Source organism: Pelobates fuscus, chromosome 4 (genome assembly GCF_036172605.1).
Source record: "Pelobates fuscus isolate aPelFus1 chromosome 4, aPelFus1.pri, whole genome shotgun sequence".
NCBI lineage: Eukaryota > Metazoa > Chordata > Amphibia > Anura > Pelobatidae > Pelobates > Pelobates fuscus.
Window position 1 is genome coordinate 205,964,338 of NC_086320.1, and position 27,976 is coordinate 205,992,313.

Genomic DNA, 27,976 nt, shown 5'->3' on the forward strand with positions numbered 1-27,976 from the left:
AACGAAATATGTTTAATGGCAGCCAACACTCCCCTCCCCCCCCCCCCCCCCCCGGACCTGAGAGTAGACTACAGTAATAACATATACATGAAACATTGGCTCTCAGGTCCAGGACACTCCCATACAAAATAGGTCAATCCCTCCCATATGCCTGGGAGATAATTGAGTCAAGCACTGTATTAAACTCCATTATCTCCAGGCACAAAAAACACATTTTACAAAACCCCCAAAATACCTTAAAACTCACAAAATTCCCACACACATCCCCTGATAGCCCTGATCTGGATGACCAACATATCCAAATATCACCTAGATCAGTTCAGGGGTTCAGAAATTTCCTGATAGTCCTAATTTGACCGACCACCCGTATGGTCCCATGCCCAAAACAGTTCCAGAGAATCAGAGCTTACGGTCGGTCTAGTTCAGTAGTTTAAAAATGAACAAACTACCGAACAGAGTCAATAGAGCTTGATCCCCTTGTTCGTGGGAACGTTTCCACCGAACAGCGCCTTTCTAAGAGTTGTAGAACCGAACACAGGCGATGCTGGAAGTCCAGTGGTGTTCGGGAGTTTCTGTGTCAGTTTTCAATTCCATGAGGTTCATGCCCAAACACCGCTGCCTGCTTTCATGCGAACAAGATGGCCGCCACCTCGTGGTCGTCCATAGGAATTGTGGCCACCCACACTTAGAACACTGCAGTGGAAATTGCTACAAAGTAGCAATTAGGCTTAACAAGCTCCAGGGTGGTCTCCGTTCATGCGGCTAATTGGGTCCCGAACCAAATATAAAATCCCACAAACTAAGTCTGTTAACATAGTTTTTAAAGGGCTCTTAGTCTTTTGGTAAGAGGCTGGCCAGCAGGCCCCTCCAAGCACCTGTGACAAGGTTCAGTTCATCACAAAGCATTTCTTTGGTTGTAATATAATCAGGGGTGGACTGAGAACCCTCAGGGCCCCCGGGCAAAATAAATCAAGGGCCCCCTTACAGGCCCCACCCATACTCCGCAGCAAGCGCCACCCATGTCCCGCCTCCATGCACCGCCTCCAGCCACACCCTACACAATCTTTAGACACAAGGAACAAAAGTGCAATAATCCCTTCAAGGCCCCAGTAGAGACTACAATTGAGGGCTAATGGGCCATGGAGGGGGGGAGCATTCTAGCAGAGGCTATCTCAGTGTCCTTTAGAGAGTGTGTTAGAAAGAATTTCCTCCAGGTCCCATTAGAGACTACAATGGAGTCTAATGGGGCCTGGAGGGGGGTCTCTCCAACACTCTGGTTCCTATTCACAATATAGCAACACAACATAGCTGATACCTAGGCCAAGTTGGCTCCTCTTACCTTAATTACTGTTGCTGGCTGGCAGTCTGTGGGCTTGCTGGAAGGCTGTGGGCTTACTGGCTGCGGCTGGCAGGCTGTGGGCTTGCTGGCAGGCTGTGGGCTTGCTGGCAGGCTGTGGGCTTGCTGGCTACTGCCGGCAGGCTGTGGGCTTGCTGGCTGCGGCTGGCAGGCTGTGGGCTTGCTGGAAGGCTGTGGGCTTACTGGCTGCGGCTGGCAGGCTGTGGGCTTGCTGGCAGGCTGTGGGCTTACTGGCTACTGCCGGCAGGCTGTGGGCTTGCTGGCTGCGGCTGGCAGGCTGTGGGCTTGCTGGCTGCGGCTGGCAGGCTGTGGCTTGCTGGCTGGCAGGCTGTGGCTTGCTGGCTGCGGTTGGCAGGCTGTGGGGTTGCTGGCTTTAAGCCTAACTGGTGGCCTGTAGACTGGCTGGCTGTCTACTGGCCAGCCTGTGGGCTGGCTGGCCTGTGGGTTGGCTGGCTTGCTGGCTACTGGGGCACTCGTAGATTATTTAAAGAAATAATCCATGCACAATAACCACTACTACTCTGTGTAGTCGTTATGGTGCCAGGAGGGCCGGGCCCCCCTCCCAGAGTAAGTAGTCAAACCGTTTAAGAACAGTTTGACAACTTACCTGGGGTCTGCTGGGATATGAGGCTATAGTAGGGTATAGGAGCAGTGGTGCAATGTGTAAGGGGTGCAGTGTGTGTGAGGGGGTGTAGTGTGTGAATGTGTAGGGTGTGTGGGGCAATGTGTGTACGAGGGGGCTGTGTATGTGTGTGGCAATGTTAGTATGGGGGGCTGTGTGTGTATGGGTGGGCAGTGTATGTGTGTGTGTGTGAGGCAATGTGTGTAAATGTGTATGGTGTGTGTGGGGGCAGTGTGTGTGTATGGTGTGTGTGTGGGGGCAGTGTGTGTGTATGGGGGGCAGTGTGTGAATGTGTATGGTGTGGGGGCAGTGTGTTTATGGGGCTAAAGTTCACTCTCACCACTGCGACCACCAGGAATACCTGGTGGTCACAGTGTTGAGAGTGAACTCTAGCCCGTAGCTCCAGGGCTAGAGTTTACTCTTGCAAGAGCCGTAACGTTGCCGTGGTAACCGCGGCAACGATCTGTGCTCGCGCAAGAAGGACCCAGAGGAGCTGCAGGCTGAGCTCCCAGGTCCTCTCTTCCACCCTCCCCTTCCGGCTGCCCGCACGGTGCCTGCGGACAGGGGAGGGGGCAATTGCCCTCCTCTTACTCCCCCCTCTTCTTACCCCCCCTCCCCCTCTTCTTACCCCCTTCTTACTCCCACTCTCTTCTTACCCCCATTCTTACTCTCCCCTCTTCTTACTCCCCCCTCCCCCTCTCCTTACTCCCCCTTCTTACTCTCCCCATCTTCTTACTCCCCCTCCCCCTCTTCTTACTCCCACCTCTTCTTACTCCTCCCTCTTCTTACTCCTCCCTCTTCTTACTCCCCCCTCTTCTTACCCCCTCCCCCCTCTTCTTACTCCCCCCTCCCCTCTTCTAACCCCCTTTACTCCCCCCCTCTCTTCTTAATCTCCCCTCTTCTTACCCCCTCCCCCCTCTTCTTACCCCCTCCCCCCTCTTCTTACTCTCCCCTCCCCCTCTTCTTACTCCCCCCTTCCTCTTTTACTCCCCCTCCCCCTCTTCTTACTCCCCCCTCCCTTCTTACCCCCTCCCTCTTCTTACCCCCCTCCCTCTTCTTACCCCCTCCCTCTTCTTACCCCCTCCCTCTCTCTTCTTACCCCCCTCCCTCTCTCTTTTTACCCCCCTCCCTCTCTCTTTTTACCCCCCTCCCTCTCTCTTTTTACCCCCTCCCTCTCTCTTTTAACCCCCCTCTCTCTTTTAACCTCCCCTCTCTCTTTTAACCTCCCCTCCCTCTCTCTTTTAACTCCTCCTCTCTCTTTTAACCCCCCTCCCTCCCTCTTTTAAACCCCCCTCTCTCTTTTAACCCCCCTCCCTCTCTCTTTTTACCCCCCTCCCTCTCTTTTTACCCCCCTCCCTCTCTCTTTTAACCCCCCTCCCTCTCTCTTTTAACCCCTCCCTCTCTCTTTTAACCCCACTCCCTCTCTTTTTACCCCCCTCCCTCTCTCTCTCTTTTAACCCCCCCATCCTCTCTCTTTTAACCCCCCCCATCCTCTCTCTTTTAACCCCCCCATCCTCTCTCTTTTAACCCCCCCCATCCTCTCTCTTTTAACCCCCCTCCCTCTCTCTTTTAACCCCCCCTCCCTCTCTCTTTTAACCCCCCTCCCTCTCTCTTTTAACCCCCCCTCCCTCTCTCTTTTAACCCCCCTCCCTCTCTCTTTTTACCCCCCCTCCCCCTCTCTCTTTTTACCCCCCCTCCCTCTCTCTCTCTTTTAACCCCCCCTTCCTCTCTCTTTTAACCCCCCCCTCTCTCTTTTAACCCCCTCCCTCTCTCTTTTAACCCCCCTCCCTCTCTCTTTTAACCCCCCTCCCTCTCTCTTTTAACCCCCCCTCCCTCTCTCTTTTAACCCCCCCCTCTCTCTTTTAACCCCCCCTCCCTCTCTCTTTTAACCCCCCCTCCCCCTCTCTCTTTTAACCCCCCCTCCCCCTCTCTCTTTTAACCCCCCCTCCCCTCTCTCTCTTTTAACCCCCCCTCCCCCTCTCTCTTTTAACTTCCCCCCCCCTCCTCCCCTCCCCCCTCCCTCCTCCCCTCCCTCCCTCCCTCTCTCTTTTTACCCCCTCCCCGTAGCGTGGCGAGCTGCTCTGCGTCCGCGGTGACGGCCGGATTGATAGGAAGGTGCACACACACTGAGTGTGCACCTTCCTGTCAGTCCGGCCGGGTACAGGAAACAGAAACTCCTGTTCCGCGCGGAACAGGAGTTTCTGTTTCCTGTACCCGGCCGGACTGACAGGAAGGTGCACACTCAGTGTGTGTGCACCTTCCTATAACTCCGGCCGGCACCGCGGACGCAGAGCAGCTCGGCCACGCTACGGGTAGGGGAGGGGAGAAGCTGCAGCCGCCTAAGCGCTCTTAAGAGAGCGCTCAGGCGGCTGCAGCATTTAAAGGGGTGGCCGGGCCCCCTGATGGCGGGCCCCCCTCCCGGCCGGGCCCTCGGACCATGTCCGAAGTGCCCGACCGGTCAGTCCGCCCCTGAATATAATGTATACTAAACGTACATTCTGCAAAAACACCTGCATTTGACTTTTAGAGCCTCAGAGATGCCTCTAATGCTCTGAGAAAGGCGTTGACGCTACATTAAAAATGTATGTTAGCTGTTGCTTTGGGACTGATAAATATGATGTGCCTACTAGTATTATAACGTAATACAGGCATTAAGAACCACTGATATCACCAGGCACTTTGCTGTCCTGAACGTTTTATAACTGTGATGTTTAATATATTAAGTAATTGTTCCCTTTTGAAATTTAATTACATTGAACACATCTTTTATTTATTTGGGTTGCAAGCATAAATAGTACAAAATGGGGGGGGCGGGGCCTGACCTCGAAGCAGAAAGGACACAAATCATAGCAGCTCCTGCTAAATACAGCAATTATAGCGAATTTTAAGGGCCACAACGGCTAATAAGCGAGACAGAAAGGCTACCCAGAGTGTGGGGACATCGGGGTGCACAGGTAGACAACAAACAAGCGACGAACAAAACCCCATACACCCAGCACAATGGTGAGGCCTACAAGCATGGCGGGCGCAGGAGGGATGGCCGCTTTCCTGCAGCCACGACCGGCCAAGAATCAGACCTTGGGCCCTCGTTCCCCCCCCTCTGGACCGGCAGGGGTCATCCCGGTCTACCCCCTCATGATACCCCTACAAAGCGGTGGACAAACGACCACGATACAGAGACCCACACCTATCATCACAAGGGCCTCCAAAATGGCGGATGCCATCCATACAGCCTACCCACAAGATGTGTGGCTGACAACAGAGCTCCGGCTAAACCTTATCTTTTCCTCCTGGAAGCAATTGAAGGCTCGCATGCGTACTCCGAAACACAAGCCACTGACGGCATGCACTGCACCACGAGGTACCCGACGGAGTGAAGCAGAAGCTCCCCCTAACCCTGTACCCGCAACAGTCCATATCGGGCAAGGGACCACCTCGGGACCACACCTGAGCACCAGGGTGGGCAGCAACAAAACGGGGCCTGGAGCCCTGGGGATACCCAAGAGAGGACCCCCACGGCACCCTTATCGAAGACCTGCACCGAGACTCAAGCCTCAATGGGGCAAGACCGGCCCGACACAGCGAATGAAACGGAGGGGCACAAAACTCAGGGAGGAGAACGCGCTAAGAACGCACACAGGGAGCTGTCACAGCCCAAGACAAGTGAACCCAGCCCGGCACACAGATTGGAAGGCACTATACTCACCAGCCAACACCCCCCCGCATGGCTCAGGGGCTCTAAGCTGCCTCGCACCGGGGGGGACTACACAAGCTGCAACTATCAACACTGGGGGCATGCATCCAGCCCCGACTAGGCATCGGCTGACCCCAACGGGACTTGGAATCCAAGTCAGGCAAAATACCCATCGTCACTCAGTTTCCTATGCCCCAACTGAACTTCCATGTATGTTGGCTGGCATCTCTATTTTATGTATGACTTTGTTTTTTGGACTGCTCGCACAGGGGATCACAGGGGGGTATTATCCGTAGTCAATCGATTAAACACTAAGTATACCTATGCTTAGACTAGCCCATGTTCAAGCGAGTATTATACTCTTATGTTATATCATTTTTATTTTAGTGCAATCTTATCAATATGCTGTTTAGCAGTTAGGTTTCCAGTGTTATAATTAATCTCTTCCCCACAAGCACTGCTAGAGCACTATTACAGTCTTGATCATAGAATGATTGCATTTGTCATGTTTCACCACTGTCACTATGTCACTCCTCTGAATAATCTTCTCTAACATGACCATACGTTTTACCAGCATGAATACTCTAATGTTAAATGCAAATCTTTAAAAAAAAAAAAGTGCTGTGAACCTGACATATTATGTACGCTATTAGATAATCTTTTGTGATGCCCAGCGCAATGTCTCTGTTAGTGTGTATATCCTGCAAAGCACTACAAAAATAAAGAATTAAAATCAATTTTAAAAAAATAGTACAAAATGTTCATCCATACTTTAATAGTGCTTTGGGGATCCTGTTTAATGCAATATATGTCACACAATTCTAAAAAGGTCATGGTTATTTTTAAAATGTACAATGTAGATATGGAAGAGATTTCTAGGGGAGGAATCCAGTTCAGATTTCCCCTACAGTCTACATTCACCTGCAATAATTAAAGTGGAACTATAAGTTCCCTTCTATTACCATGACCTATGTCCACCTTGTAAGTCACAAAATATAATGTAGACATTTTATGCCTGGTTTCCAGTAACAAGCAGCCACCCAGTATGCTTCTCACCACATCATGCCATGCTGACTCATCTTCTTCTAATCTAAACCAATGCTTCTCATAGAGAAGTGCATGGGAATGAAAAATGCCTGCACAGCGAGTGTCGTGCTTCCCTAATCAAATGCTCCCTCTAAAAAGCATCAGAGGAGGTGAAATGTCAGAACGGAGTCAAAACTGAGCAGAAGTGGAAATCGGGCTTAGCCCTGCAATGAACGCAGTGCCATATCTACTAAGCTGCAATGTTTTACATTGCAGGACTAAAACTACAAGGCCACTGAACCCAGAACATTGAGATGAAGTGGTCTAGGTGCTTATAGTAGTCCTTTAATTGAAAACCTGTGTTTGTAAAATGGTGTGTGCTGGAGTTGTAGGACCTGTGAGAGGGCAGTTTTAACGCATGGTCATGATGCTGGACAGTTGCCTGGGGGCCCCTACATGCAAAAGGGCCCCATAGGCTTGCCAATTCTTCAGTATATTATTCCGTGTTTATTCAGACCCCAGGGCAATTTGCCAAGGAGGGTGTTTTTGTCATGATATTTAACGACACATAACCATGTCAAACTGGATTAACTCTGTGATCTATTATATATATATATACACATACTCATTTATTCACCTTGCATGGTATTTAAATATGCTAGATCCTTTTTTTCCAGTGTTCATTGTAAATCTTAGAAACCTTAATGAGCTAACACAGTCAAATTCTAGTTTTTAAAAGTAAACAAATCTCCTTTAACCCCTTAAGGACTGGACTGTTTTTGCGATGTTGTACATTTGCGACCAGGCCTCTTTTTACACTTTTGTGGTGTTTGTGTTTAGCTGTTATTTTCCGCTCTCTCATTTACTGTTCCCATGCAAATTATATATTGTTTTTTCAGGACAAAAGGGGCTTTCTTTACATACCATTATTTATATAATCTCATGTAATTTAATTTAATAAAAATAAAAAACTATGATGAAAAATTGAACAAAATACATGTATTTTGACTTTTACTTGAAAAATCTTTTACTCATCTACAAAAGCGAATAAAAAAAACTGCTAAATAGATCCAAAATTTTGTCCTGAATTTAAAAATACCCAGTGTTTACATGCTTTTTTTTTTTTGCAAGTTATAGGGTTATAGGTACAAGTAGGATATTGCGGTTTCAAAACATACATTTTTAAAATTTACCAATAGTGACATTGTAACAGTTATCTGTCAAATTCTTAATCACACCTTATATGTACCTATGTTTATTAAAGTAGACAACCCAGGGTATTCAATATGGGGTTTGTCCAGTCTTTTTTAGTAGCCACTTAGTCGAAAACAGTGGCCATTCATATTTGTTTGTGTGTGAAAAAAGTAAAAAACTAAATTGAACGCTAATTTTGGCCAGTGTTTGTGACTAAGTGGCTACTAAAAAAGACTGGACATACCCCATTTGCAATACTTTGGGTTATCTTCTTTTGCAAATGGTATGCCATCATGGGGGTAATTCTCATTCCTGGGCTACCATACGCTCTCAAAGGCAATGTAACCAACCTGGCCTTTTTCAATGTAAAAATATTTGACCCATATATTTGACCCTGTAACTTTCAAAAACGCTATAAAACCTGTACATGGGGGGTACTGTTATACTTGGGAGACTTTGCTGAACACAAATATTAGTGTTTCAAAACAGGAAAACGTATCACAACAATTATATCATCAGTAAAAGTGCTGTTTGTGTGTGAAAAATGCAAAAAAAGTCACCCTCACTGACAATATCATCGCTGTGATATGTTTTACTGTTTTGAATCACTAATATGTGTGTTCGGCGAAGTCTCCTGAGTAAAACAGTACCCCCCATGTACAGGTTTTAGGGTGTCATAGAAAGTTACAGGGTAAAATATAGTGCTAGCAAATGAAATTCTCTGGACATTCGGCCTGGGTTGGCAGGCAGGTCCCTCAAATTGCAATCAATAAAATTACTTAATTATGTAAAAATATTACATAAATATGCACGTAGAATTTAAATATATATATATATATTTATATATTTGAAGTCTACGTGTATATTTATATAATTATTTATGTAATTTTGTATATAGACATATGTATATTTCGTATTATTTTTATTTATATATACATAGATATATATACAATTTCATTGGTTGTGTATTTTGATATAAATATATATATATTACTATCAAAATACAGTTAGAATAACATTTCATATAGATATATATTTTTTTTTATTTTTATTTTTACGTTTTTATTTAATTTAAATGACTTATTTGTATTTTATAATATTTATATACAATATATATAGTATATATATATACGTGTGTAATTTAATTATACGTTTATTTTTATATTAATATAAGTACATATTAATATAAAAATACACTTAGTATGACATTATATATATATATATATATATATATATAAAATAATCTCAAAAAATAAAGGCTTGCACTCACGGTCTGTTGTTAGGATTAAAATATTTCTTCTTTATTCCATATTGTTAAAATATAGTTGCTGTCATCTCTGTCAACGTTTCAGCCACATCAGTGGCTTTCATCAGGACCAACTCAGCTCACAAAACTATTACATATACAAAAAACCGCTTATATATAGCTAAACAGACTTGTGAAACAAATTAAAACAAATTAAAAACACTTACCACCTGTGTATTCAGGCGCCCGGCGTCTCCCGCTTCCGTGTGCGCATGTGCGAACATGCCGAAACCGGAAGTAGTGTGTCCGCGTCATTGTGCCGTTGCCAGGGTAACCCGATATGTAAACAAGGCACCCGGCAATGAAACACTCCTACACACTGCCCGGGCGCCTGTTGGGTGGATTGAACAGATACAACATCATGTGTATACATCTTATTGGCCCCCCTGCAGCACAGATCTTATGTGGCTAGCTGTTGCTATGTCATCTCTGACACCTTTTAAAATATATCAGCCGCTCACTTTCATTTTCTAATTTCAAATGTTTTATAATTGTAATTATAGTGTATTATAATGATATTCTAATAGAGAGATTCTAATATACTTTTATATATATCGGATAGGACCGTCTTCAAAGCCATTTTTAAAGGTATACCACCCCTCTCGGCTATATTGGTCATTTCTCTCTAATTTAAACGGGGGGGCTGCCTTTTCTATTAACTATTAAAATGTGAAAGTATTTGTTCACACTTTTACAACTATACCCTTGCAAAGTGTTAACCATTATATTTAAAGTGATACTAAGTGCTTACTTATATAAATGTTTGCTTTAAATAGTGTCATTATACGTGTCACTAATATCTAAATATCTAAATAATTAAAGTGATGCTCTGTTGCTTTTATATACAATAAAGTGCTATCATTTAATGTTAAAGTGATACTCTGTGCTATTTATGTACATTATAAAGTGATACTACTTGCGTTTATGTACAATAAAGTGCTCTCCATTATTTATTACAATGAGGCCTTGTGTTAACTTTGTGAGTCATTAAAGTGATACTGATTGCATTTTATGTACAATAAAGTGCTCACCTGGTTGATTAAAGTGAAACTTTGTGCCACTTACGTATATTATTAAAGTGATACCTCTTGCAATTATATACATTAAAGTGCTTGTATTAGACATTAAAGTGATACAATGTGCTATATATTAACAGATACTAAGGTGATATGAATATCCCTCCTTCTCAAATATGATTAGATCAGACCTCCTTTCTCTCTCTCTATATATATATATGATACAAAATTACCGGCACTCAAGGATTGACAATACTTCAAATCTTCATTTATTTCGAAGACAGAGATCGACGTTTCAGATCCTCACAGGAGCTTTCATCAGGACCTGACCTGACCATCAGGACCATCAGGATCAGGTGTCCTGATGAAAGCTCCTGTGAGGAGCTGAAACGTCGATCTGTCTTCGAAATAAATGAAGATTTGAAGTATTGTCAATCCTTGAGTGCCGTTAATTTTGTATCCTGTATTATTTAGCCACCAGAGCACCAGGTAATTTTTCTTATTATTGAAGTTGGAGTGCAGGGGTTTTCTGGATTTATATATATATATATAATTTTTTTTATTACCATTAACCTTTATTTTTTCTTTGATTTTACACTAGCAGGGAGACTGCCTGTCAGCACAGACAGTCCCCCAGCAGGCAGACACATGGACACCTATTGTGACCATGTGATCGCTCTGTTAAACGATCACATGGACCCAGGGGTCCTAATCCGCCATGGGGAGACTGTCTGGGCTGCAGGCAGTCTCCCCACAACGGGAGCACTGCCGATCGCCGCCGGGGGAACGACGGCGATTCGGGTAAGTACATTGGACCGTTAGGACGGTTCAGGACAGTCACCGGTCGGCAACGCAAAAATGCCAATGACGGTCCTGAACCGTCCGCGGTCCTGAAGGGGTTAAAGAAATCCACAGTATTTGGCTTTATTTATACTTTGTCACTGGACTTTGCATTTGTATGATGATTAAGGCTGCTTTGATATTAAGTTTAATATTTTTGTTGCCAAAAGTTTATGCTAAACAATGTCAATGAAGAGCAGGGGCGTACCTAGAGCATTTGGCACCCAGGGTGGGACCTATTTTTTGCTGGGATCTCTGTGCTCCTCCTGCACAGGTCCCATGTGCGTCCTGTAAGGACGCCGAGGCCGCGATGACATCATATCCCAGCTACCGGCTCACTGTAGGGCGAAGACCGTCAGATACCACCCCGTTAGTAGGCCACTGATGAAGAGTCATATCACTTGAATGTATACAGATATCACCTACCCTCCACCATCCTACCCACGCACATGGTATCCTACCCACGCACATGCCATCTTCTTGAAGTGCTACCTTATTTCATGCATGGTCTCCACCTAAATGTTCTCCAAAATTAAAAGCAATGCTACACATGGTAGTATTATTTTCTCTTCCTCATAAAATAATTTGCCTTGACATATTTCGTTCCTGCTCAGTAGTTAGCGAGACAGTTTCCAGGGTCTGACAGTAACTCATATATTTCCCTCATATGATTTCCTCTGCTTCCCTATTTTAACCTAAAAGATCACCTGCCGTGCTCTCATTGCCCGCTTTCATTTTTGCAAAAATGTCCACTGCTTTTCACAGTTTTCAAATTACAGATGGCCCTTAACTCAGTATCTCTGTATGTCTTATTTATTCATACTTTTGAACAAAATAAAATATATTGACGATTTGCTGGAGAAGGTGGAACAGACATGATCTCGTAGCAGGTAGAAAGATGTATATTATACACAGTGTTGACATTTTCTTTTTCTTTAGGGGCGAAGGCTTGCTTAAGACAACCCAAGATTTATTTCACCAAGCAGAGGTAAGCCAGGTTGTGATGGCCATGATGCATCCTTAAAGTTAAAATAATAAAGGTTTTAAGGATAAATCTTTCCACAATAAATTTAAAAGAGACGAATATTTTTTCAATGGCTTTCTCATCATTTTTAAGATTATGTTAAAAAAAAAAAAAAAAAAAAAAAAAAAAAAGAGGAAACATTGAAAATGTGGTATTTTTTAGTTGCTCTGTCACTGCCCAGTGTCTTTACATATTTTGCAATGACCCCCAAAGTGAAATTTCTGCTGCCATGGGAATCAGCAGAGGTTAATTACCCATGGGCACCTCCATCATGTTTTTTAAGTTCCTGACGCATCATCCACCAAGAGCCTGATTCACTACTGCACTAGTACAGCATAGAGTATGCACATTAGTATACTAGTACAGTATAGAGGTATATGGAGGATCTCCTCTTGTTAAGTTTTGCCAGCTTCTGTCGTTTTTCCTTCTTCCAGGCAGTTCCTTAGTAGTGAGTCAGCTTACCAAGGAAATATTAACTTTTGTATTATCCCCTCTACCTATGCCAGAGGTAGAAATGACCTGCCAGATTAATTTCCAATGACCTTTAAACTTTTTTTGTTTTTCCCTTTAGGTGTTTGCTGCAGCCGGCTTAAAACTCTCTTCTGTTCTCCATGCCTTTTCAAATCAGGTAAACGAAGCAATATTTTGCCATAAAAACTAATAAATAAAGGGTCATGCCAAATATGTCCATTATGATTTATGGAGTATTCAATGTCATTATAAACGGTGCTACCGAAATGGCTAGCAAATATATAGATTAAAAGTGTATTCATGCTTAAAGGGACACTATAGGCATCCAGACCACTTCATCTCATTGAAGTGGTCTGGGTGCACTGCCCCTATCAGTTTAACCCTGCAGTTGTAGTACTTGCAGTTATTGAGAAACTGCAATATTTAACTTTCAGGGTTATCTCCACCTCTACCACTAGAGGCGCTTCCGGATCCCAATTGGATTTCTGGTCCGCTAAACGATCCTGGACGTTTTCATGCTTTGCGTGATGAATCCTGCTTCAGCTAAAACCCTGTAGGAAAGCAATGATTCAGTGCTTTTCTATGGGGAAGTACTAATATGATCGCAGCACTTGCTGCGCATAAGTATTAGGTCCACCGGCTGACGTGGGTAGAGCCTGACCCAAAGGATATCAGTGCTGGAATCAGGTAAGTGACAATTTTTTATTTTTTTTTAAACCCTTTACATGGCTGGGGGGGAACTATAGTGCTATGAATACAACTTTGTATTCCTAGCACTAAAGTTTTCCTTTAAATATTTACCAGCACTTGCAATGTCAACTACAGTCCTGGGAGAAAAAAATTAGAGCATGCATAGGTATATGTATACAAATTAACAATAGTTTTTTTTTTTAATATTTGTTTTATTCTGCACATCTTGGAAGGTTTGCAAGGCAAGGGATACTCAGCAGTCACTAATAATATAGTAAGCACCACCTGCTTATTCTTTTTAACCTTCATCCTGCTACACATGGTGTGAGAGAAGGGGTCACCAGGCAGTTGATGTTTGCAGAAAAGTGTAACCTTAAAATGTTCCATGCAAAGGCTACATTGTCTTTATTGGTGAAGATGTGAAAATTCTTCGGAGGCTTTCCTTGGAATTTGAGACTTTATTTACATAATTTCTCTCAAGAATAAAACACATAACTTATTTGAAATGATAGGGTTATTTGGAAAATGTCTGCCTTTGTATGTACATGTGTTAATTGAACTTTAATCACACACAGGAGGCTGTATTAGACTGTAGCTGGTTATTAACAGAGCAGGAAATAAGGAATTCTACATTAAACACACTATGCAAAAAGGGAAGCTAAAAAATTTACTATTTTGGGGGCAGGAGGGGGCTGCTGAGCTGATTGGTTGCATACAGTTGGAGCTCCGTGCAGCATTGTGCTATAAAGCTACTTCACAATGTCTTCATCTGTTTTCACTGAGGCTTAACTACCTTACTAAGAGTAGGAGCACCACTACCAACAAAGGCACTGGTATTCTAGCGGTAGAAGAACCGGTGGCACAACTGAGTCCTACCTGGCAGTCGAGGCCTTGATGGGCAGCCAACATCGCGTTTTCCAACTATCCTGGTACTGGGCCCTTTGCAGTCTGACACACCGTTCCCCCCCTGCCGGTGAGGGTTATCCTGGCGCCCACAACATTAGACACTCCTGCGTTACCTGCCAACTCATTGAAGCAGTAACTGCACTTCTAAGATGGCGGAAGCACAGGGCATGCAAGCAGGTGCTGCAGAACAGCTACCACAAGCCATTCCTAACCCAGTAGACCTACTCATGCTGGATGAAGCATTTTCCGGGTTCTGGGCAGCACTTGAGCACTGCATGGCGACTGCCTCAGAAAATGGGGAATGTGAGTGCCAGGGAGAGAGTGAGCCACCCTCAGCCTCTCAAGCTACTCATGCCACCAATGTTGTACACCTACCTGGGTCGAAAGCCGCAAGGGGTGTTACACCCGTGCATCGACCGCACAGACAGAGGGCAACCCGCCGCTGGCAGCGCGAAACCAACACTGCCTCCTGTTCCCCTAGAAGCTCCGGGACTTTCAGAGCCTCTGAGATGCGGCCCGAAGATGCCCGCTTTAGCAAAGGCCTGGGGCTGGAGGGATGTCTCCCCTCGCTTCAATCGCTCTGATACCCTCGCCGATCGACTAGGAAGAACCGTGCAGAGCATCAGCAGGGGAATCGGCTAACCGCTGACAAATACCGATGTGCTGCATCAAGTTGGGCACTGTGAGCCACACTGATTTATGCAGCAGCTAGCTCACTGTTGTGGGACTCTCTTAAGCCTGTATGATGAAGCCACTAACCATCTAAACTAGTATTTATGTTCATACCTCCTGTCTTCTTTATGCCTGAATCTAAAAAATTTTATTACTGATAGTATTAGCAGTTAGCATAACCAGTTTAGCCAATACTTCTCGTTACTGACGCTGACATATCTACCCATGCATTATAATCTTGTTTTACAATTAAATAAAAAAGTGCAGTTTTTACATATGCAATGATACTAATGTTCCCTCGAATTGAAGCATAATGTTCTCGCTAAATGCGTACAACTTCATGCTATAAGCTTCATTATGTGTTACACAAATTCTCGCGATTGCCGTTGTATTTTCATGCACGAGCAAAAATAAAGATTTACACACAAAAATTTTACTCTTTTAGGAAGTTTGTAGAGAGACTGTGTGAGTCTCAGCCAGATGAGATGTGGTTAGTTCTGCACAAAGTGATTGAACTTTTTATAGCTAGCATGGACTGAATAAGTCAGAGCATTAGCCTGTGATCATTCATTGGACCTATAAGCTATTTGTTGGTCTGTCGTCCTTGTCTCTCCAAGACAGGAGCAACTGTCATTTCCTTCTTTTAGCTAGAGAATCCTTTCACACATGTCTAATCTCTGCAATTTGTGCCCCAGCTTGAAGACGATGACAAACCTTTGCTCCTGCTGGAAATTGAAAAACTTGTTCCACTCAGCCAGCAGCTACAGATAACAGCCAGAACGCCTGTTCAAGGAAAAAACGCCACTTTCACCAAGGTATTTATTAGACATTAAATAGATTTAACATCCCTGTTCAGTAAAATTTCTTGGCGCAGCTAAGTTATATATAACAATTTGACATAAATATAGTACGCTAATGGAATTTTTTCAAAACGTACAGATATCGCATTCATCTATTACCTGTACATACTGTTATATACTTCTGATATTCAGGACACTTGTTAAACAGTTTCATTCATTATTTAGAAAAACAAACAAACCAAATATAAAGCATCTGCATGGGTTTACACAATTTCTCTTGTCAATTGCTGAGCATGGACAGCCATCTAGTGGGAGTCATTCAATTAAATGATCTTTGTTAATGTTGTAACTGCCAAGAATTGTTAGACTGTTTTGCAAGCTCAAAGGCTACCTATAAAGCAAATTCTGCTCCATCACGATGTTCTAATGTTCTGGAATAATAAAGCCCTCACATATCTAGACAAATGTAGCAGTGGTTTTGCAAAGTCCAATGGCTTCCATGGACTTCCCATGTACCAGAACACTGAATTGTCAACATTTATGGGAAACTCAGGTTAGCACAGTGTGAAGGAGATATCCATTTTGGGAATTTCCCCAAGACTGGAGATTTTTTTACTGGTGCAGTTTCCCACTGCTTAATGTTTAGAATCTTTATGGCATCATTTGTTATAATTAATGAAACTGCTCTGAAGGGTGATCTCAAGATATATCTTTTATGTTACTTTTTTTTTTATTGTATTTTATTGAGCTTTCACACACAAAAGACAACTGTATCGCAGTATGAGATCAATATGGTGGTAAAGACAATATTTTAACAACTTCTTATTCCAGTCTATCCATATAGTATTACATCTTTCTATTACAATGTTTAGGGATGTTTTAGTGAAGATACCCGTTGAGACCTGCGCCATAGGCTAGTGTATGCATGAGCTGTGCTTCACTTGGCATCTCCCTCTCTAATAGGTTGTACCACATGGTTATATGTGGCTGAAACAGGTGCCCATCAGCAAATCGGGTCTGAGATATAAACTGTATCTCAGTAACAAATGTGTGTCCACTAGTCATGTGCGATTCTATCCTCCCCTGTCAGGTTGGTTATTGTGACAGTGATCGATTGGCTAGCCGCCCTGGATCCCCCTGATATTCGTGGTCACGGGGTGGGCAGTGTAACAGCCCCAGGTGCCCAGAGTGTGGGATTTTAATGTTTTTCTCTGGTTTGGCCCGGTGGGCCCGCTCTGGGTCCGCTACGGACACCTGTAAGCTCTGGAGAACCGCTGCCTGATCTCCACATGGGGGTAAAGTAAATGTTTCCCCTTCCTCTTGGGCCACTAAGGATCCCTCTGCACCCCACCTATATTTGACATCTGCCTCCCTCAATCGCTTTGCAACTGGTGCTTGGTGCCTTTTTGCCATTAGCACTGCAAACAGGAGGTCCCCATAAATGGCTACAGTGCAGCCTTCAAATCGAAAAATTTTCTCTCTCAAGAGCGGGACATTATGGTGGACCTTGCCGCAATGTCCTTAGTGACTGCTATAATGTCTCTAGATGCATCCTCTGGGGCAGCTGCGGCCTTGCGGATCTGGAATGCCGCGGTCACCATCTCTGGGTCATCACCTCTCTTGGCACCCATGTGGTTCAGTAAGCAGTGAATGAAGAGCAGTAGATCACCCGAGATCCGTTCTGGCACTCCACAAAGTTCTTTCTTCTGAGCCTTGTCTCCAACCCCGTCACACTTCTGGTAAGTGTCTGGACTTGTTGGGTGAGGTCGTGGATTATCTCCGGTGCGGTCTGCAGCCTTTGTTCCCTGGCTCCATCTCTGGCTTCCACTTCCGTGAGTCGCGTGCGCAGGGCCCCCAGCTCAGCTTGAGTTGCACGCAGGTCTGCTTTGCATACCTGTCTCATCTCCAGCAGAAGATCCTTTGTCTCTTTTCGTAGCTGGTGAGGAGTCTTCGTCGGATCCTGACTCACTGTTGGTGCTGCTCGCAGGGGTAAAAAGGAATATGCATAATTTTTTTCATATGTTTCCTCTTATTTCAAGGATTGACACCATTACAATGACCCATGGAGTTGTTTGGATGCTAAACCCTAATCATGAAAATGTCAGTGAAAGAGTTAATTTTCTGTGTTAGATCAAATCCGTCATAAATACTTACTTTTTGCTGAGCGCTAGAAAAACACAGAAGATTTGCCAAACTGCTCATGATGAAAACAAATAACTTAAAATACAACAAAACACGGGAGGGCGTGTCCTGACCGCTGAGGAAGATGGCAGCATAATCCTGCAGCTCCCTCTTCCCAGTTAACTTAAACCGCAAACATCCGCACATACGAGCACTAAAAAAGCCAAAGAAAGCCCCGACAACAGCACGCCGAACAGCCCACATGTGAAACTAGTCATGGGTGGCAGAAAACAACGGAAAGATCCCAAAGAACAGACCCCGTCGGTCGCCACGCTATTCCGCTCACAGCAAGAGCCCGATGGACCGTCCTCCAGCCAAAACATGGAAGGGTCAGGTAGAGACACGGCTGAACCCACTGGCACAAAACCAGACGCCCCTCTAACCCTGCAAGAAATGTGGCGAATGCTGCAAGAAGCCACAACAGACATTAAGTCCCACATGGCATCGGAGCTCAATAAGAGACTCTCAGGCCTCCGCGAGGATATCGACTCCCTGGCACAGAGAGCAGATGAGACCAAGGAACATATCACCGAACTCAGCTCCAAATCCCAGGAGCACTCCCAAGATATCGCCTACCTCGAAAATCGAAACCTTGGAAGAAAACATGGAAGACTTAAACAACAGGTCTCGGCGCAATAATATAAGGATCAGAGGCCTATCTGAAAACATCACTCCTGACGCTCTACACACCACACTCACAAACCTATTCCGAGCTATCCTACCGGAGGCCTCCCCGCAAGATCTCCTCATGGACCGAGCCCACAGGGCACTCCGACCACCGACCCTCAATCCCGACTCACCCAGGGATGTTATCGTTCGCCTGCACTTCTTTGCAATAAAGGAACGGATCCTCAACCTCTCCAGGGCTAACCCTCCTCAACACCAAGGGACCCGCCTGGCCTTCTTCCAGGACCTAGCCCCATCCACCCTAAAGAAGAGAAGAGATCTAAAACAACTCACCCTCACACTTAACCACTATGGGGTCCGATACATGTGGGGTCACCCCTTCAAGCTGATCGTCAGAAAAGAAGGTCAGACCCATATCCTGACAAGTGCTGCAGAAATTACCTAATTCGCAGAATCGCTGGGACTCACTCTCCTACCTGCCCAGCAAACCGCCTCCATGACCATGAGGAACAGGCCACGACCACAACGTGACAAACTCTCGGATTCCCCCCGCCAAACACCGCGCAAGAGGGCCTCCGCGAGACCTGAAGACCAGAACTAAATGCAGACCTGTAACCTCCTGGATGCACCTCCAACAGACGTGATTGAACGCACCTGCCCACCGTTGACAGACCATCTGGCAAACATACCCCCCCCTTCTCCCCGCCTCAGCCCTATAGCCCTAGAAATTGCTCCCCTCCCCCCAACAAGCAAGCACCCGACACCGGAGCTCCAAAACCCACGATGAAGCACCTCACGGCTACACAGACAACCCCCCCCAAGACCCCCGGGACTCAACTCTCACCGCACAGCAAGGTCAACGGCTGCACCCACACGGACATCCCCACTACGCTTCCTCCTCGATGCCCTCCACACAGCCACCTCAACAGAGGGATCCCACCAACAACACCCCCTTATCCGGCCCCTGGCACCGACACGTATACCCCTCATACACCACATGCCGAAAGCCATGGACTTCGACTAACCGGTGCCCAGCAACCATAAACGCCCAACTACGGAGGGGTATTGTATTGTATTGTTTTGTACTGTATTGTACTGTGTAATGCAATGTGACATTGTTAGTGCTTCCTTTTCCCACTCCTGATACATGTCACCAAAACTGGGAGCCATGGGAGAACCCCGACTTACGAGACACATCTAGCCCCCAGGGGATAGCCATCCCGCAAAGTGAACCGATTGCATCCCCCCCCTAATAATTCCCACCCAACTCCCGATAACCGGACCCCTGGGACCATCATCTCTGTGGCGAAACCAACCTCGCCACTGGGCCCTGGAGAAGCCTGTTTGCTAGCCTCCTACCTGCTGACTATGGCCCCTGGGTTAGTTGGGGCATATTGTACTTTATATTGCTGCAACTGGCCCTTTTAAAATCATCGATGGACATATTGGGACTTTTTGGGATTGTGGCGAAACCGACCTCGCCACGTGTCCTTGGAGGGGGCCGATTGCCCGCCTCTTGCCTTTGGACTATGGACCAGACTTTATGGGAATGTGATACCCCAGATAGCTATACCATGGAGCCTATTCATAATGAAAGACTATGGGAAAGACTTTAGCTCCATGGCAATTGTACTGTGTGAGTAGGATCTGCGCGCTATTCGGTAGTTTTGTGCGCGCAGATCCCAGCTATCTGGGGATAGGTGAAATGTCTGTGTGTTATGTGTAAAAGGTGAATTTATGTATTTTAAAGTGTTTTACTGTCTTTGTGTCCCCATGTGCTTAACCCCTTAAGGACCAAACTTCTGAAATAAAAGGGAATCATGACATGTCACACATGTCATGTGTCCTTAAGGGGTTAATGGAGTCTGTCTCTGTGCTGGGAGATAATTGGATTACTTCTCCAGCACAGAGAAGGCCCTGGAAAGCTAGGGGTTTTAAAAGATACTTTTAGTAACTTTTGAACCCCTGGTCTGATCCATGCCATTTTTTAATATGTTGTTCCCCTGAATGGATTGATTGTGGATATGTAATTTTGTGTGAATGTGATGTATGGTTTTGAAATATTGTGTAAAAAGTATATTTTAAACTGTATGAATAATGGGATTATGTGTCACACTAAGGGGAGGGGATGTGTGGGAGGTAACATCTATGTCATTGGTTCTTTTATGCCTCCCCCTGGGTGTGGCCTGTATGTGTGAGTTGGAAATAAAAGCCAGGCTGGATGAGCCAGTCCAGAGTTCCTGTTTTACCCTCAAAGTGAAGTGTCGTCTCATTATTGGGGGAAGGATTTATTGCATGCTGTTCCAGTTGACTGCTAGGAGTGTAAACCTATTCGTATGGTTCCTATTCAACGGTCTACAGCATTCATATGCTTGAGAGGATTTATACGCTTCTCTGATTCGGTGGTTGTGGTGTCTGCTGCAGTGCTTGGAGTCCTCAGGAGCGCTAGGAGCATCCATTAACGGAGGTACCCAGTCGGGGTGCCAGGCGATCCGTTACAATCTCGACCTAAACTCACCCATGAAAGGAACACCAGCCGACCACCTGCACCCCCAGACGCACCTTCCTGAACCTAAAATAGGGCATAACCAACAAAGGAGGCCCAGCAGAACAAGGGGCGAGGGAAATGGAACGCATAGCACTACAACACATAAGAATTGTCCCTATGCCACACCACGACACAATACCCAGGCCCCCCACCCCTCTAGAGAATGAACAACCGGACCCCTCCCGACCACCACACCGAATGACAGGCTAAGCTGGGACCAGAGGGGCTCAAAGGTCGCTCCAGGGTACACATCCAAACATTACCCACAAAGTCCCTCAAGCTATATATTATAATGTCTTTCAAAATGCCTTTGTTCATTCTGTCCTTTGCAGTGCACTGTATGACGTGGTATATGAGCTGTACATGACAGGAGAGGCTCACTCAACAGATACAGCGACACCCCTTGACAAGTCAAAGACCACCTACAGGGCACCAAAGGGAGACAGGTTCAGACGAAGGAGACACCAGACCACATCTGCCCCCGAGCCCCCCGCCACGAGTGGAGACATGAGGGCCCACAGGCACCACCTTACTGAACCCCAGATATACCATCATGTGACACGCACAACATCCCTGACCCGTCAACGCACCTAAAGACAGGTAGGCTGACCGCCTGGCACATTACATAACTAAAGGGATCCCACAGCTCCACAAACCCAAAGGTCAAGAGACTAGACCCACCGAACCCACGAGGCACCACACCCCACCCTCAACAGGCCCATGCACTAAGAGCAATGGCTCAATCCTCTGTGCAACAGCGCAACCGCTATGTCCCCACAACCCCCCCACCATGGCACCCACCCACACAGGTGTCTGGTAATACGAGACACCCCTCATTCCCCACCAACGTACCAACCCAACCCCTACCCCAACTACAAAGTTTAAGCATTGAACGGAGTGCACCTCCAATCCAGGAAGGCAACACAGATACACCCTACAAAAGCCCTTCAACTATAGCTTATATTGTATCCCTACCCCTACCACATGAGGACATGGTAGGCACGACGATACCTAACTCAACCTACAGGGGAAAACCACAAGACCTAGAAACTTGGCAACACCTCTCGATCTCCTGGCTGGGCCGACTGGCATCAATAAAAATGAACCTCCTCCCGCGCTTCCTATACCTCTTTCAGGCCCTACCCATACCCATATCCAAAATGGACTTCAAATCATTACAGACTCGTATTGACAAATTCATATGGGCAGGGAAAAAAGCAAGAGTAAAGAGAGCAACACTGTACCTACCACACAAGATGGGGGGCCTAGGTCTCCCCAACTTCTGGGACTACCACCAAGCGGCCCAGCTTGCACAAATCCAGAACCTACATGCCCCTGCAGGGCACAAGATCTGGGTGGACCTGGAGCACGATCTACTCGGCCAGGACTTCCCCTCCCTACTTTTATGGCTACCGAAACAAGACAGACCACAGACCCCCCCACAACCCCAGCACTAATGCACTCTATACAACTATGGGATCGGACCACTCGCAAACATGACATAATCAACTCCCCATCCCCACTGACACCAATACTGCGTAACACCCAATTCGAACCGGGAATGACCCCCAAAAATGTGGCACGGTTCGAAGACAATAACCTGGTCAGAGTTTACCACTTTTTCAAAGGCCCACAACTGATCCCCTTTCCGGACCTCCGGAACACCACACCACTCACCACGTTCGACCATTTTCGCTTTCTACAAATCAGGAGCTTCTTGTCCCTACTGTCCAACCTCCAAGTAGCCACCACACCAACCACGACCTTCGAAAGGACACACCCCATGCACACCCCAATACTAAAACGGCAGATATCCATCATATATGGCATTCTCCACAACTCCACCTCCCACGAGGCCCTCTCATACACAGCGGCTTGGGAAAGAGACATTGGACACCCGGAAGACCCCTCAGACTGGAAGGACGTAAGGGAAGCCACAGCTTCACTCACCGTCTGCGTCACACACAAGGAACAGGCTTACAAGACCATGTTCCGATGGTATATCACCCCCCTGAGACTGAAACAAATGCGTTTATCCACCTCAGACCGATGTTGTTAAGGATGTGAGGAACAGGGTACACACCTCCACCTCTGGTGGGAATGCCCTCAAATTGCCCCTCTATGGAGAGAGAGAGCCCAAACAATAAACGAGGCGCTCCACAGTAACATCCCGCTAGATCCCTGGATTTGGCTCCTCTCGAAACCACACGAATCCCTAACCCGGGCCCAAAACAAACTCACAGCCCGGGTGGCACTCGCCACACGAAGAACCATAGCCAGACACAGGGGCAGCAACGCCACCCCCTCCATGCCCGAAGTACACCAAGAATAGAAGAGGCCGTAGAAATGGACAGGCTATCGGCCCTGATCCACGATACAACCAACTCTATCCACGAGATATGGGACCCATGGATAACGAGAGTGGCAATAACCTCCTTAACACATGACCCCCACCACCCACCCCCCCCCCTCCCCCCACAACCCCATTTTTTTTCCCTCTCCCTCTCTTCCCCACCTCAACCCCACCCTCACCCCCTCCTTCCCCTGCACCTCCCCCCACACAACCACATCGACACTGCAAGACACAAATTGACGAGTCACGCACCACGGACACCAACCTGGCATAATCACCCCCCGGAAACACACAACATAAAACCGAAAATGAAAGGACGGAACCTAAACGCCCCCTCCCTGCCCAGACAAGTTAAAAGCAACCCCAAAACAGAGGGGCCCAACTCAAGCAGACACCGGCAAGGAAAGTGCATGCACCGCACCCCCACATCTAGCCCCCTCAGCTAGAACCAGAACCCCACATAAAACACCCACCACGACTAGTTCCACACCCCCGCACCACAGTACAACTCCAAACACACACACGATCGACCCACGAAACCAAGCCCCGATTACTCATCCCCTCCCCACAGGACAATAGACATCAGCGACGGTCAGACGCAATGACCCGACACTTTACACGAACGGAAAAACACACAATAATCCCTCCTAACACCCTGACTTCCGCACCCATCAAGATGCATCACAAAACTGCTAAGACAGATATGGTACGCAACCGAAGATGACCAGACTCAAAACCTCCTGGCATCAACACCTGTCAGGGCAACCCCCTCCCCTCCCCCATTCCTATTCTGTACCCTACCCCAACTCTTGGAGCTACAACAGCGACAAATGAGACGGACAGCCTACTACTATGTGAGTAAACGACCGCTACTGTAACTAGAGAAGAAAAGATACTAAAACGCTGTATATGTAACAATCAGCATAACTATGATTTACAAACTCTGTAACTCTAACCCCACTCCCAAGTTTTTTTTTCTGTACCCAACCCCCGGTGAAAATATAAAACTGCAAAATAAAGAATTTATAAAAAAAAAAATACAACAAAACATCGGTAATATGACTTCAGAAATGTTTTTTTTCATTAACCTTGCCCTCCTCTAACGATTCGATTATATCTCTGTGTGAAGAAATGGTGGTATATCATAATTGATCATGACAGCTTTTTCTGTTTTTGAATAATAAAAAAAAAATCTAGAACGCAGAGCTTCCAGGTAGCATGCTGACCCCTACCATATAATATTAGCATTGCATTCTCCACAGCCTCACATGAATACCATCTATTAGCTGAATCTCATTAGATTGCAAATGACAGCATGCTCTTGGACAGCAGTTTTGATCATTTATAAACATAAGATGACCCCTTTAATCACAAACATCAGTCTTCACCAAATATTCCATTCAAACAGACTTTATGGCCATGTTATAGTAATTAAGTTAGTGTTCAATAATAAGAATCTATTATGCATATCACATTTTGGATCACTTACGAATAATTATTATTATCTTTTTTTAGCAGATTCTAATGTATGTTCTGTCTTTAATACAGGTAGATACATGTATACAGAAATCTAAAGGCATCATGATGATAATATCTCAAGTGCTCCCAATCTGTTGTAAATTACTACGGAAGGTAAGCATGTAATTTCATCAATAATCAATATTCAACTAAGTTCTACATGAAACCCATAGAAATGTCAGGGTTTATTGTTTTTATTTCTTTAGTTAAGTCGTGTGTTGAGTTCTAAAAACAAACAGTGTATATACCTAATGATTGTATGGAATTAATTCTCATGAATTTATAATTATGCCTATTTTATTGTAATTTTTATTTCTTTTTTCTATTTCATAGTTAACCTTGTAAACATTTGTGCATATATATACACACATATAAACACCTAGGAGGCATCAAGATGTGCATGATTCTATGCCAGGTTATGCTAATTGTGAAACTGGTAATGTATTTTTAATGAAAAGCATTAAGCTTTGGGTCTGTTTTAAAGTACAGCATTGTAAGAAACATCTAACATTTCTCTCATACTACCAGAATACTATTCTTCAATATTCAAATGAGCTCATTTTACATTTATTTTACAGTGCAACGCAGGCAACAGTTGTTATCGCAGTCCACAGACATGGAGGGAAAACCGGATACAAAATGTCACCAGTGAAGACGGTCTAGATGGAAAAACCGTGGAAGCCTTTGGAGTAAAATCCTTGGAGCATCATGTAGCTAATCTGACATTTTTAGAAAGCAAGTAGATTTAACCCTTAGAGAGCAATGCATTGCTTACACCCTTCTGGCACTCCATGGGTTAAAAGACCACCTAGATGCAAGCAAAAGGTTTCAGCCATGATGGAGAAAGCCACACTTTTCAACTCAAACTTACTTGGTACCATTGTACTTGATATACATTTATGTAAGTCAGGTTTAAACTCTTGGTCTTTTTAAAACGTGAATGTTTTCATTGTTCCACTTCATGGTCATTTGGCCATTTTACTGGTCAAATCAGACTCTCTCCGTTGTGAATGTCTTATTTGAAACCTTTATCCCAAAGATGCTGCTATGGTTTGTATACTTGTAATATGCAGAAACCATACAAAACTATGGTATCCATTTGCTGTGTTCAAAACTGCTGTCAACATTGTCATCCGTGCTGAGTTTTGCTTTATTAAGTGTAATGTATCTGTTTACCTGTATCAGGGTACTCTATGATGGGTTGAAGCACCGATCAGCTAGTGTAAAGTCCTTGTTCACAAAAAAACAGCACACTTTATTCACAACTTGCACCTCTGCCACTTTTTTTGATCTGGAACGAAAGTGTTTTGTTGTAAATCTGCTGCTGGAACTTTAAATTTATTGGAGACGACTTTCTCAGAGAGAACTATTTTCAAATTTAGTTTGATTACAGAGAAAAAGGATCACTGTGACTTAAGGTTGGTCATTATTTTTATTTTTATTGAAACCTTAGCTGCTGTGTATGCTGGCCGCATGGAAAGCATGTAGAGTCCCTCAGTTTTATTATGCTGTCAAACCTGTAGATTCACTAATTTCACTATTATTTTACCCTTCCTCGTAGAGTTTTAGATGCATGTAAATAGTGAAACCTCCCCTCCTCCCCCCACGCACACACACTCAAACGGTATCTTCGGAATGTATACCATATTTAAGTTTCATGGAAATCTAGGTTGTGTTTTTTTTTTTACATTAACATTTACAATGTAAGATTCTATTTTTAAAATAAAAATTTAAGGAATCTTGATGGTATTCAAATTGTTTTTTTTTGAGTATGTTTAGATTTTTGTTAGGGATTTAAATGATATGAAGTAACAAAAAAATAAATAGAGTGCTATGTTCCACTGGATAGTTTAAATTATAATTTCATTAATAATTCAGGCAACTGAGATGCAGAAACAGCTTTGTGCATTATTAAGGAGAAATAAATATATAAAGGTGTGCTGTGCCTTAAAGACAACATTCTCTGTGAACTATGTATAGTAAAGTGCATCAACTTTCAAAAGGTGCAGAAACAGTACAGTACAGTACAGTACTTCAAAAATTTTTGCACTAAAGTTTTTTTTTTGCATTTTTTGAAGGTTAATGGTTGATTTATGTTACGGATATCTTACACTCCAGCTGAGTATATCCGTGCAGCATCTCCCGAAATCCAAATAAATACGAAGGTGTTGTGAAATATAGCTCCCAATCCCCCAAACATGAGCCAAGACTTCAAACTATCTGGTTTATTGATGGCCACAGCTCAGCCTTTTATGCAGGTCCTCCAGCAAGGGTTACTCCAAAAGGGACCTTGTGGAGGACAGGAACACAAAATACAGTGACCAATCATTTTACAGTAAAATATAACACACTCCCACAGGAACAGTGAAAACCCTCCTCTCTATCCTGGAGATAATTGGGTTAAGTGGCCTGAGCAAACTTAATTATCTCCAGGTAGAGAAAATATTTCTACTTTACAAAAGTAACAAAAATACATTAAAATATATAACTTTGCTTTTCCCGAATGGAACCCCATCATTCGACATATCCCCAGATAGCTTGGGTCTGAGCGCTCAATATAGCCAAACAGCGCTCAGATCCCACGAACACAGTCAAATCGCCATGGAGCTAAAGATTCTGTTCACAGACTGTTCGCTTGAAATATGTCTGACATTAGCTCCATGGATTTAGCTATCTGGGGTCGGTCTCCTTCGTGGGTTAAATGTACCGAACAGTACAGCGTTCGTGTAAATAGAAATGGACACTGTGGAAGTTAGCTAGTCCCAGCGGTGTTCATATGATTGTGGCCGAAAATAGTTCCACGTGGTCGATGACCAAACACCGATGGGCGTTCGTCAGTTTGTTCAAACGAATGGCAACCACCCAGCCGTTCGACAAATAGCTGTGGTTAACCGCAGCTCCTGGGCGATTAATGAGCTGCACACTCAAAGTGCAGGTGGTCTGGCTGTTTGGTAGTTTTTGTTTTTTTAGGAAAGAACAAAATAGGGCTAACTACACAAACAGCAGACAAAATACAATAGGCAGTGCACTCATAAAACAGGGGTTTTGTCACAATGCACTTTATAATTATTTTTTTTGTCAATCTGTTTTTGTTTTTTTTATATTCTTTATTTTTGTTGTGCACAAAAGTT

General features: G+C 44.8%; 1 protein-coding gene across 1 annotated transcript in view; it reads left to right on the forward strand.

The window, feature by feature from the left end:
* Positions 1–26,486, forward strand: part of CTNNAL1 (catenin alpha like 1) — a 268,432-nt gene extending 241,946 nt beyond the window's left edge. Inside the window, exons 15-19 of the mRNA XM_063451862.1 lie at positions 11,995–12,043; positions 12,651–12,707; positions 15,514–15,633; positions 24,876–24,959; positions 25,424–26,486. Of these exons, the coding sequence (XP_063307932.1) occupies positions 11,995–12,043; positions 12,651–12,707; positions 15,514–15,633; positions 24,876–24,959; positions 25,424–25,588 (475 nt within the window). The 3' untranslated portion in view covers positions 25,589–26,486. The remainder of the gene's footprint in view (positions 1–11,994; positions 12,044–12,650; positions 12,708–15,513; positions 15,634–24,875; positions 24,960–25,423) is intronic.
* The last annotated feature ends 1,490 nt before the right edge of the window (positions 26,487–27,976 follow it).